General features: G+C 39.2%; 1 protein-coding gene across 1 annotated transcript in view; it reads left to right on the top strand.

Annotated features, from left to right (window-relative positions):
- KCTD16 (potassium channel tetramerization domain containing 16) overlaps window positions 1-11,801 on the top strand; it is a 356,811-nt gene extending 345,010 nt beyond the window's left edge. The window contains exon 3 of the mRNA XM_075601041.1: window positions 10,281-11,801. Coding sequence (XP_075457156.1) covers window positions 10,281-10,732 — 452 coding nt within the window. The 3' untranslated portion in view covers window positions 10,733-11,801. The remainder of the gene's footprint in view (window positions 1-10,280) is intronic.
- Window positions 11,802-13,830: the final 2,029 nt, after the last annotated feature.

Here is a 13,830-nt window from a genome sequence, read left to right as displayed (position 1 = left end):
GTCATGGCCACAGAGTATTCACTAATATTTACCTTTTCCTACTGTTTAGTGCTAGCAATATAAGCTTGTTTAAGTAACAGCTACAGTATATGCATGGTAACATCATAACATATGAGAACACGTAAGTATCCATTATGTTCTTCTGGTATCCAGGGCACCGTTATAGTAGAGCATAACTTACATGTACAGTATATGATGAAGCCATTGAAACATAACCTACACAGAATGAACATGTTCTTAACACTGAAAAAATAAGTTTGCGGACTATGCTAAATTAGTCCCTTTTATTTTCGTGAAACAAAAGTTGCGAATCAGTTGGTTTCACAGCAGGGTCAAGTTTTCACTGGCAAAACAGCGAATTGATGGTGAAAATTTTTGATTTCTGAGAAACATTTACAGTTGCTCTTAAAGTTCTGTGAACTGTTTTTTTTTTAAACAGTGATAATGCTTGAAAATGCATTTTGGAAAATTTAACACAACTCTAATGCAGACAACGGAGTCCTCATAAGAAAAATATTTTTTTTTCCGGTGCTGAGATTGTGATTTCGAGGTGTGCTATTAGGCACAGTACCAGGAAAAGTATTTCTCCATCTTGACGATACCTGCCGAGGCCATGTTGCTCTACTTGCACTTACAACCAATATATGCATGAGGATGTTAGGATATTTGCTTTAACTATAAAAGTAGTTATGTGTACCAGGCTCAATTTTTGCCCTCTTCAGCTTAAATTCCTTTGACTACTGTATGTAAACAAGAGTCAGAAAAACTGTCTCAAACAATATAAATAGACCAGTGGTTTCCAACCTTTTTTTTGGTTAAGGAACCTTACGTGAAATTCTGAGAAACCCCAAACCTCTTTAATAGTAACTCTGTGATTAGATGTATTGTAAACGCTTCTGTATATGGTACAATTTTCTAATGTGCAGAAAATCGTAACCCTGGTTAAAAAAGACTGGTCTAGACTGAAAGACTCATCTGTCTTAAAGACAGCGAGAAGATAAAGAGAATCTAGAGAAAAGATGTTCTCTTCAGGAGACTCAATGGGTAATTATTAACACAGACACCAGTTCTCAAGGATGGGGATCTCATTTACAGGAAAATGTAATTCAAAGTATTTGGAAACCTCAGTTTCGAAGACTGGCAGTCACAATGTGTCTCAAATAATTGAATCAACAACTATGGTGGAAGGCAGTCAGAATGTATTCAAACAATTGAATAGCAGCAGCGTACTGTATGTCAACCGCCAAGGTGCAACCAAGATTCAGCAAATCCTAGATGAAATCCCATCCTGGGATGGGCAGAAAGCAATCTGTGTGATTTTGACTGCATATTTCAGGGAAGATAAACAGTCAAGTGGATTTTCTAAGCAGCAACTAAATACGACTGAGAGAATGGTCACTCAAAAAAAAATCCTTCAGGAGTTGGTCTAAGAGTGGGGCTTGCATCAGGTACATCTCATGCCAGTAAGTGTACATGCAATATGCCCCAAGTTTTTCTTCAGATACTGCCATCAAGGAGCAAAACAAGTGGACAAACTAGCCATACCATAGGAGTTTTTTTATTGGGTTATGCCTTCCCTTTTCCCCCTCTAATTGCAAGACTTCTGAGGAGGATACGCAGGGGAAAAGTATACATTGTGACATTACCATATTGTCTGAGAACAGATTATTTCACAAATGAGGTCAATCTGGTGATAGACAACCCTTGGTCCTTTCCAGTAGTTTAAGATCTGCTTAGTCCTGTATCTGAACCCAACAATGTTGATATTACCAGCATTGAAATTGAGAGGGGGATTTGAAAGTGTACTGTAAATGCCTATTACAACCTTCTGAAGATTATAATATTCAATTAAAAGCTACCAAACATGAAATATCATCAGTTTATTAAAGGATTTGGAGAATGTTCTCCTGTGGTGCCAAGATCATCGAGTAAATACAGATTCTCAATCAATTATCTGGGTTTTGAATTGAATGCACAGTTTATCACTAAGTTCTCAAAGTCAAAATTGCAGCTCTTGGAGACCACATAGACAAACCTGGCAAGTAATTAATTGATTGTTCATTTCATTCAGGCAGTAAAGATGTTGATTCTGCAACTAAGACCTTTTTGTTACATCCTCGGATCAGGGGATGCCCTCTGCTGGCCATAACCCCTCAGGTTCCGGGACCTCAATACAAACCCATACCTTGCTCCCCACAAGCCCATACTGCCTTCTTCCCTCGCCCCAACCATACCTCCTCATCCCTGGGCTCATACTTACACCCAAACTCCTCTCCAGGCCTTACCTCCTCCCACCCTCCTCTCCAGGTTCATAGCAACTCCCCTCCTCTTCCCCAGGCCAATAACTGCCCCCCCCTCCCAACCTGGACCCATACCTTCTCTCCCCTAGGTCCATGCCTTCTCCCTCACTCCTAGACCATTTCTTTCTCCCTCCCTCCTAGGCCCATACCTTCTCCCTCTCCACAAAGCCAATTCCTGCCTTTCCCCCTCCAAAAAATCCCCCATACCTCCTCTTCCCTCCCCCAAAGACTATATATCCTTCTCCTCCTCAGGCCCCCAAAATCCCCCATACTTCCTCTTCCTTCCCCCAAAGACTATATATCCTTCTCCTCCTCAGGCCCATACTTCCTCATACACATTGGGCCTAGGGAGGGAGGAAGGAAGTATGGGCCTAGGGAAGAGGGGCATGAAGTATAAGCTAGGGGAGGAAAGGAGATATGTGTCTGGGGTAGAGGGGGGTATAAATGAGGCATGGGCCTGGGTAAGTGGGGAGAAAGGAAGTATGGACCTTAGTATGGACTAGGGGAAGGAAAAAATGTATGGGCCTCAGGAGGGTGGGAGATGAGGTATGGGCCTGCAAAGGGTTAAAGGCCTGATCTGCCTTTTGGATACCAGCGATTAAGGTACTGTCCGGTTGTTTTGCAGACGTATGCTAAAGACTGTTTTGTTTTGTTACCGAATTGCTGCAACCCCTGATACGGGGAATAAAGAATTTTCGTTACAAGAAAGAGGTGTGTGAGCTCCTTCCTGACCATATCTTCAAGGCCGCTCTGTAACAATCTGGTATACAGATGCAGTGGCCGTTATTCGAACACTTCATGTGGTGTATACCTCGGAATACCCATGTCATGGCGTGGGATTTCTCCCAACCGTACCGCCTTAAGACGTGAGTGCAGGTGAGTGCAGAAAATGGCATTTTAGTGTTCTGGTTTTTAAACACCTGAAATTGACACAGTAGCACAGTACTGTACACATTACAATTTATTAATTTAATTGCACACAATCCATGAAATTCAAACAAGCAACAGCGATTAACACGTGTGCCTGGGGCGATTGTCCTCGTTAATACCGCGTGGAGTACAGCAGCGCACACGAAAACGGCACCATGATTTGTTCGAATTACGACTGATGCATCTGTATAATGTAGTTATTCATTTTGGCTGAGGCTGTTCAAACAGATGGAGCCCTTTCCAAGTAGAGAAATGTTGCTCCCTAATCCCTCCCCCATATCTTCAACAATCAATATTGAGCTACCAATCTGTATTGAGGGACCTTTCAAGTGACAGAGTTTTATTTAACAAAGGTACTGTAACAGCTTTCTATTACCTGACAGGGAAAGATACTGTAAATGAGGAAGAAGTGAAATAAGACCACACAAAAAGGACGAACGTTCTAAGAAACTAGTCAATACAAGCAAGAATCAATATCCTTCATGTATAGGTTTCTTGAAAATGCACATCACCAGTTTTACAAAGTAGTGGTTTTTCCAAAGGCAATAATTAGATAACGTCTCATTTAGCAAATATAGATTTTTCAGGCTGTATGTACACTGGCGACACACTTTATTCGAGCTCGGCTAGTCCCACGAATTCGGGTATACCCGGGTGTATTGAGGTTTGTGACTGTTTTCTGCCCGAGTGCATTGCGTTATTTTCCAGGGAGGGATTGAAGCATTTTATTCCTGCTGGCTGCAATACTGCACAGTATATATATATATATACTGCATTACAATTCATGAATTTATGCCATCTGGTAGACACGCGAAGCATTGCAGCCTATTAAATCCTAATCATTATCATTTAACAGATCAGCCGCCCGTCAGCCAGGCATGAACCCAGGCTGGGAAGGCAAACGCAACGGGGCTTGTCAGAGGTGAAGAGCGGCGCATTCCAGGTATCTGCCAGGTACATACTGGGTATTTGCTCGAATAAAGTGTGTCGGTGCAGTAGAACAAATGGTTAATTGGGCCTATACAGAGGCGGCACATTTTATTTGAGTGCGGCTAGCTCCGCAAGCCTGGGGATGCCCCGGCATGCTAGCCGCACTCCCTCGGACGCGCGGTCACGCGTCATCGGGTGCCTGCGCCCCCTGCACGCGCGTCCAGGGCTCCCCGAGGGAGCCCTGGTGTCCCGCGATGTGGGGGACGGCGGTAGGGGGTTCCGGGGGACCCGGCGGACCCGGCAGCGGGAGAGAGAAAGCCCCGATCGGAGGGCGCTCCTCCGTGTCTTCGGCGCGCGCCCGGCACCCTCTGGCGCGCGCCAGGTTACTGCTGTGGTCGAGAACGGGCAAATGCTCGAATAAACTCGGCCGCAGCAGTATATGAATCCTGTATAGAGTACTTTCAGACTCATGGGGATCCTTGCTTTATGGTAAGAAATAGTAGTTAAGAAAAGTAGTTATGCCAGACACCCTATTAACAACTTTACTGAATGGAATTCTCGGTTGTCCCTGTGTTTACACATTAAAGTATGTGAAAGTATTGTAAGCTTCAGCAATTTGGTTTGAACTCACTTTATTTTCAAAGCGTCTTTTCATGCTTCCGGCCATAAAGCATCCATTACTAAGTTTCACTTATGTATGTAAAATCTCACATTGGTGCAACAACCCATCACTAATTGCTACGTATGTATAAATCACTGAATGAGAAACGTAATGCAAATTGGGATTTTTCCTCATACAGATCCTGTACTATTCCCCACCCAATAAAGGCTTTGGTCTCTATACAGTAGACCAAGGGATCAATTGACAGGACAGGTATAAGGCAAATATCAGGTGACCAAGCTTCAGTGGACCACACCTCCATTGTTAATTGCCTCATAGCATTTTTTAACAAATAATTTTGCCCTAATTATTTTATAAATGTTTGGTGATTATAATTATTTTAATATTTTCACTAAGCACTTTACAGTTTCATTTAGGGCACTTAATATCATTACTGTACCTGTCTTTCTAACTATCGACCTGTCTGCCTCCTGCATTTTTCCTCTAATGTCTTTGAACATCTTGTATTCTCTCACTTGCTCAATTTCTAAACACTATTCTCTCCTAGACCCTCTACAATCTGGCTTCCGCACTGCTCACTCGACTGAAACAGCCCTCACTAAAATAACCAATGACCTCCATGCTGACAAAGACAGAGGTCATTAAACTCTGCTCATATTACTCGACCTGTCTGCAGCATTTGATTGTGGACCACCCTCTTCTCCTTCATATTCTCCATACTCTTGGAATTCGTAACAAACCTCTATCCGGGATCTCCTCTTACCTCTCCCATCGTACTTTCAGTTTGTCTTTTGATAAGACCTCCTCGTCTATCGATCTCTCTGTGGGGGTACCCCAGGGCTCTGTCCTGGGACCTATTCTCTTTTCTCTGAACACACTTTCTCTAGGTGACCTAATCACATCTCTTGGGTTTAAATATCACCTCTATGCTGGCAACACTCAAATTTACTTTTCAACCCCTGACCTTACACCTGCTGTACAGACCAAAGTTTCTGAATGTCTTTCTGCGATATAATCCTGGATGACCCTCCGCCAACATAAACTTAACATGGCAAAAACAGAGCTCCTCATACTTCCTCCCAAACCTAATACCTCCTTCCACATTACTTTTGGACATTCTATCATTCACACAGTAGCCCAAGCATGCTGCCTATGGGTCACATTCGACTCCTCTCTCACATTCTCCTCTCACATTCAAAACGTATCTAAAACCTGTCGCTTTTCCTCCGAATATTTTCGTCTGTTGCTCGACTGCTAAAACTCTTAGTCAGGCCCTCATTCTCTCCCGTCTCGATTACTGTAACCTCCTGCAGTCCATCATTACTGCCTCTCACCTGTCTCCCCTACAATCTATCCTAAACGCTGCTGCCAGAATCACATTACGCTTTCAAAAATCTGTCTCAGTGTCTCCCCTGCTGAAATCACACTCCTGGTTTCCTATCAAATCCTGCATCTCACACTCAATACTCCTCACTTTTAAAGCTTTACACTCTTCTGCCCCTCTTTACATCTCAGCCCTAATTTCTCGCTATGCACCATCCCGACTCTTGCGTTCTGCTGAAGGATGTCTTCTCTCTACCCCCTTTGTATCTAAAGCCCTCTCCCGCCTTAAACCTTTCTCACTGATGGCCCACACCTCTGGAATGCCCTTCCCCTCAATACCCGACTAGCACCCTCTCTATCCACCTTTAAGACCCAGCTTAAGACACACTTGCTTAAAGAAGCATATGAATGTGGATATTCTGAACACATGATACATAAAGCTTGGCCCCCAGAAGACGCACTTACCAGAACTCCCTCCTACTGTCTCTATTCCCCCTACCTTTCGGGGGGGATGGGGACTTCTCTCTCTTTTATATGCGCTACACACTAGTGCACCAGATCACACCTAAAACAAGGTAAGCAGATGGTTTCTTTTTCAGTTGTACCTATATAACAATGTTTTAAAGACTGACAATTTATCTTCCACATCTTGGATTATTCCTCAATTTATTAAAATCTGCTTTTCTAAAAATGTATGTCTTTGTGATCATTTATTTCAAATTAGACCGTGTTACGATCACTGTGTCCCAAATGTTTCCAGATTTCAATATTTGCTATTACTTCTACATTGTTTGATTTGACCAAATCCAGTAATACCCCTCCCCTGGTTGGTTCCTTAATAATTTGGGTCATGTAGTTGTCTTTTAGCACTCCCAAAAGCCTGTTTCCCTTCGTTATAATGCTAATGCCATTACTCCAGTCTGTCTGGATAATTAAAATCTCCATTATAAAAACATGACATAGTTTTGATGCCTATTTTTCCAAAATGATTTTGACTTCCTCAATCTCACAAATATTTAGTGGTTTATAGAATATCCATACAAATATTTTTTGTACCTTTTACTTTTACCTCCACTGCTAATTTCTATTCACTTCATAAACATTTTACCTTATAATAGGTTTAAAATCCGTTTTACCATATAAGCATACACCCCCACCTCTTGTGTTTGCTCGATTCTTGCGAAAAAAGGAATAACCCTCTAAATGAACAGCCCAGTCATGAGTTGCATCCCACCATGTTTCAGTAATGCGAATAATATCATACTACTCCCTGGTAGCCATTATTTTAAGCTCCCCCATTTTATTTTTCAGGCTTCTACAATTTTTCCTGGAGGGATTTATTTTGTGGATAGATTATAATTCATATAATTTTTATGTTAGTATTTCAATTTGTTTAGTTTTTTCTTTTTTTTCTGAGAATCCAGAGCAATCAACTTGCCTCTGATTACTGACTTATGTGCCTCCCAAAGGGTGAAAGAGGACACCTCTGGGATGTTATGTATTTCAAAGTATTGGGCAAGATCCTCTTCCATTAGTTGAAGAGTTTGTGGGTTTGTCAATAAAGATTCAGTTAAAGACCACAATCTTGTTTTATTTTTGGTTGTAAGACCCCCCAGTTTAGTTATACTGTAAGTGTAGAATGATCTGACCAGGCAGAGGGGACAATTATTGCTGAGAAGATAATTGCACTGATTTGTTGATCCACAAAAATATAGTCAATTCGTGAATAACTGTTTGGGGATGGGAGTAGAAAGAAAAATCCTTCACCTTAACATTCATTAATCTCCAGGAGTCTACAAGCATCAATTCTTTGGATATGGAAACAAGTCCTCAAGTAGAAGGAACTGTCTTTTGTGATAGTGGAGGGTTGGGAATTTATCTAAATTTGGATCCATTATTGCATTTAAATCTCCAGCTAGGATTAGAAGGCCTTTCTGAACAGATTGTATTAAATTTGTTAACGCCTGGAAAAATTACTCTTGGTTTTCATTAGTAGCGTAGGTATTTACTATTGTTAGATAAGTAGAATCCAACGAGCCTGTGATAATTAAAATTCTTCCAGCGAGATCAGTTTTGATTTGATCTACTTTAAAGTTGTAGTTTTATGGAAGAGTGTAGCCACTCCATTATTTTTCATAGGGCATGATGAATGATAGATTAGAGGATTAGCATTACTGAATAGCAATGACTAGTCTCCTTTATTCAAATGTTTTTCTTGTAACATAATTATATCCCCCCTTGTCTTTTGGACTGTGACAGAGTTATTCGTCTTTTTCGGGGATTGTTTAGGCCCTTGGTATTTTGAGAAATTATATTAATTGGCATGGTAATATTTCAGTGGTATATACAGTCGTGTGGATGAACAGAGTGACAGCATATACATATCGGAAAAATCAGTTCACTAAACTTTATAAACATTTTGGTGCAAAAACATGTATACCAAAAAGTACACAAGCTAGAGCACAACGATGACAAATGCTTGTGGGACTGGGCATGGGGAAAGGGTAGGCAAGGTAGGGTGGGACATACAGAGGACCCCGGTTTCCAAACTTTGTTTGGGGGGAACCAACTAAAATAGATCCTGTAGTGCGAAACAGTCACATACACCGGATAAATAAGCATGGGGGGAGGCAACGGCCCAACGGCGGAGCGCCGCGGTGCTCCTTTGTTTAGGAGCAAAAACTCTAAAAATAAAAAACAAGAGAAATACACTATAGAATATGGGATGCATACACATCAGAACAAGAGGGGGGAGGGGGACAAACATTGTAATTATTTGCATCACCTTTTTTTTTAGTCTTTTTTTTTTAAACATTAAATAGTTCAATCTGACAGTTTCCAGATATCCATCTTGTACATTTTTATATACAAAAATTAAAGTTTTTTTTTAATCAATCTTACTAATTAGGACAAGTTCTGAGATTTTATCATAGAAAATAACTTAAAGGAGCTAATTTCCTAAGTTTACATTGCTACAGGTGTTTAGGGGCCAATTTGTGTGAACATTTGCATTGAACACCACTATTTGTATCCGGCCTCCAAACTAGTGGCAGCCCTAATGCAATGCGATTGCCTGTATATTCAAATGCACTTTCTGTATGAAAAAGACAAGAACAAAAGGCCCTATAAAGGAAACATACTCTGATTCCCATGAATCCCTTCAGTTTAGCACTAAATCACCTACGGTTTTACATACAATCATATAATTTTGTGTTTCTGAAAAAGTTCAAAACGTTATTATTTTCCTCCTCATTTTTCTCTATTGAATGCCCAAATTCAATGTACTACAGGGAGTATTCCCCATACTTGAGAAGATGCCAGATGCTTTCTCTTGAATGGTGCTGTCATCTTCCTAAGCAAAGGGAAGACAGTTTCACAGCATCTTGAATGTAGCCAATTGGGTAAAATACCAATTACTGCTTGTGAATATCAATTTAGGTGAATGGCCATTGAGAGGTAATAGGTAATAATTCACTTTAGTGAATACAGTATGTCACTTGGATTCTTAATCTCATCTTTAGCTTGTTTAACTGTGCTATTATTCTTGTTTAGCCAATTTGTAATCTAAATAAATAAGTATTTGTAACAAAAAACAGATACTTGTAAAGTTTAGCATAATGTTTGCTTTTCTGCCATAGTATAGTGTTTATATGTAATGTACTGTATAGAAGTAATATGTGTCAATATACTGATATCTTCAATTAAAGGATTTCAGAACAGGGTTGTAGTATAATTTTTGAAAGAAAATAAACTACTGTACAGTATTGGATAGTACTTATGTTGGGCATATACATTTAAACTATATATATTAAGGATTATATATTACATACTGTATTAGATGTAGGGAGTTATTTATCAGTCTCCTTTTACATGGGAATATTTGTCTTTGATACATTTGTTGTAGTTTCTTTTGCCACATGTCAGCAGTAGGGAGACTGATAAATAACCCCAAGAAGTATTGAAAATAAACTATTGAACACATAAATCCTATAGTAAGTATGAAAAGAAATGTGTTAGTGATAATAATATTTAAAAACATTCCCATTGAAATTGAAACAATAGGGTTTTTTTATTAATACATCTGGTGCAGTTTTGTCCTAGTATTGCAGTCCAGAGACTTTGATACATTACCCCCTTGGGATAAGATATTCACCCTATGCTCTGATTTATTGCAGGGGGGCCTTCAAGATGTCCATCAACTCATTGTGACTGCTGCTGTAAAAACACAAAGGGGGACAAGGAAGGAGAAAGTGGAACATCTTGCAATGAACTCTCCACATCCAGCTGTGACAGCCAGTCTGAAGCCAGTTCTCCTCAAGAGACAGTCATCTGTGGTCCGGTAACCCGCCAGCCCAATATACAGACTCTGGATCGACCAGCCAAAAAGGGGCCTGTGCAGATTCTCCAGCAGTCTGAAATCCGACGGAAAAGTGACCTTTTACGAACTCTGACCACCGGCTCCAGAGAGTCCAACACGAGCAAAAAAAAAGTGATGAAAGAAAAGCTTTCCATTGAGGAAGAGTTGGAAAAGTGTATCCAGGATTTCATGAAAATAAAAATACCAGATAGGTTTCCAGAGAGGAAATACTCATGGCAATCTGACCTGTTGCGAAAATACCATCTATAGGAATTAAAAACAACACACGTTATTATAAATCAAAGTTCTATGATACATGAAACTTATTGATTATTTGATAAATTACCATACCCATATAAAGTACTGCCTAACATACATAATTCACCTTAACCCCATTGCTGCTGGATGGGCCTACCAAAACATTACAGGCCCGGCCAGCAACAGTTGTGTTGGCATTGATAGTTACACAGGGTATTACATTTTTTCTCTTTGTGGAAGCACAATGTATTATGTTCCTTTGTAATTTGAGTAATATGGTTTCTACAAACACCAATAGCACAAGTATAACAGACATGGTGTACATATGCTTCTGTTTTTAGTTTTCTGAACGTCAATGTGTAAAGGAAGCACTTGGAAGAGTGTCACTTCAAAATGCATGTTTCCTTACTGGAGGCTAATAAGCACAAGTAAAATAAGCAACACTATGCTATGATGGTTTACATTTAGTGAATATATTACTGCATAAATTATTGGTCTTGTTATATCCTTGTAAATCTGCACTTTCTTTTAAGAAGGACAGCTGCTTTGTGTGGTCATATAATCTGTGGCTGCTTCATTATCTCTATTTTTGTAGGATTATGAGATGTGTAAATGGTGTTTTGACAAAAAAAAGCCCTCTCCCTTATTTTAGTCTATAGCGATGCAATTCGTGTGGACTCCAAGTAGGGAAACATTATCATTCAGATTGACACTCAGCCTTGTAGGCAAGTAGTAAATGACCAATCTTTGCAAAATACAGGGCTTTTGTGATGACAATTAATGTGTAATATTTCATAGATGTTCAAGTGCATAATAAAGTCTTAAGTGCTCATTCACACACCAAACATTGACTTTTTACCCTGATTTAAACAATTGGGGAATGCATTGTTAGTGCAGTGAGGGTATGGGAATGCAACAGGGGAAAATATGTGTCCTCAAATACTGTATGCTTTCACTAATTTGTACAACCACTGTTATGGAAGACGTGGGTTCTATTCTTTTCTCCATAGCTACTTTCATTAAACATTACAACAGCATATTTTCCTTAAAAAAAAAAATCAATATGGCCTATTTTGTAATAATCAGACATCTAACTTTTTTCAAGTAACAAAAAATACTTGAATAATTGTCAGTGCATTGTGTTCAAATAGGTACTTTGACAACTGATTGAAATAGATTAAAGCTTGCAACAAACATGACTGATTTCCCCAATACAGTTCATGTTGTACAGTATCTGTAATAGTTCCTGTAATATCTACAATATTACTGATTGTGGAGAAGGGGTGCTTTTCGATATTGTGGACTTCGTCAATGTTAATCATGTTTTGGAAAAGCACCATGCAGTACCTCCATTTATCTCTGTTTACCAATACTGTGTATTTATTTTTAATATTTCAAAAAGGTCTAAAACAAATACAGTCTTTTTTTAGATATAAGCAATGTACAGATTGCAGAAGAGCGCAGCTTGAAGTGAATTTTGAAAGGCTTCAGGGATCACTATAGTCTTTGTGGATCACATTTTGAGAACCACTGTTGTGGGGTAATTACAATTACTTAGATAATTGTTTAGATTATATGATACCAAGTCCAGAAGTATTTTATTTTATTTTTAACTTTTGTAGATTTGTACATTTGTACAGTATATTTAACAGTTGGTAACAGTGACAAGTGAACAGGTGTAAGTGACACATTGAATGTGATTAGAAAGCCTGTTGTTTAATTTGTGCGATCAAGTTGCTAACTTTCACTATGTAGCCCACACAGCGTGAGTTTATCTCATTTTATTCTCTTCACTACCAAAGTGATTTGCAACATATTGCTTCATTGTACATCTGTGGGCCCTAGCAACAAAGGAATAGCCATTTCACTGCTGGTGAGGAAAGCAAAGCTTTGTATTGATGGCCCCTCCAGTATTAAAGCCCTCACTCCTTGGGGAATATGTATAAGGAATGATGCAATGTGCGCTAAACACGCAGCTAATTTTTGCACTTGCATCAATTTGTGAGCAGTCATATATGATAAAAGACAGAAAAGCCCAATGCTAAATCAAATATCACAAAATATATAGTTAATAGTATATAGTTAAATACTTCAGTAATAATATTCTCATGAGTAAGGGTCATTTAGTTAAACCCTTTGACCAAAGCTTTATACAGTAAAGCCTGCAAGCTGCGTCAAGGCATAACCAAATTTGCAGGTCCTAACACTAAACTGTGAAACTTCTCATTTACCTCTGTTGGAGGGAGAAATATATATAGTATATGATGTATAAATTCTTCAAGTCTTGCTTCTTACATTTGACGCATATCTCTTTGGAGCAGAGACTAACGTCACCTATACCTGGTGGATTTATTTCGCACAAGAGAGAGGAGAATTGTAACAGTTATAAGCACAACTTTTGATACATTTCAATATCACGCTAACTGTCCTCTCCGAATTCTTCCTATTGTATAACCACTTCCCAACATGCTTATGGTGCAAGTGGAGCAAATTGGGAGGGGAAATGGAGCAAAGCACATTGACACATTGATGCAGTTACACAGATATAAAAACATTTATATAACAATGCTCAAGTGTGCAACACTTGATATATAAACCCCCTTGTCTTTACAACGTGTATCAGAGCTTTCAGTAACACACACACACACACACACACACACACATATATATATATATATATATATATATATATATATATATATATATATGCACCGTTTTGTTAAGTCTTATCAATTGAATAAAAACAGAAACAACATTTATTCTCTTGCTTGAGTGTCCCAATGACAGTTATATCACCATCATTCCAATCCCTGTCACATATTGTAAACTATTCTAAAAAAAACTGCATATAATGTACTGTAAACACAGTTCTGTTGCGGGTATACTGCCCACCTATAACTTACTATGTACTGTAAGTGCTAACTTTGTGGCAAAGTAGAAAAAAAAGGCCCATTTAGAGATGAATTTATACTATTTAACTGTCCTGCTCAGGTAACATGGTAATAAGTAACAGTACGATACCATTCCAAAAACTTTAACAGGGTAAAGAGGTGGAAAACCGGAGCACAAACGTGCAAAAATCAAATAATCACGAGGTGACCCCAAGCGTG

The sequence above is a fragment of the Ascaphus truei genome, chromosome 5 (assembly GCF_040206685.1).
Source record: "Ascaphus truei isolate aAscTru1 chromosome 5, aAscTru1.hap1, whole genome shotgun sequence".
NCBI classification, from domain to species: domain Eukaryota; kingdom Metazoa; phylum Chordata; class Amphibia; order Anura; family Ascaphidae; genus Ascaphus; species Ascaphus truei.
This window is presented reverse-complemented; position numbering and strand designations above follow the sequence as displayed.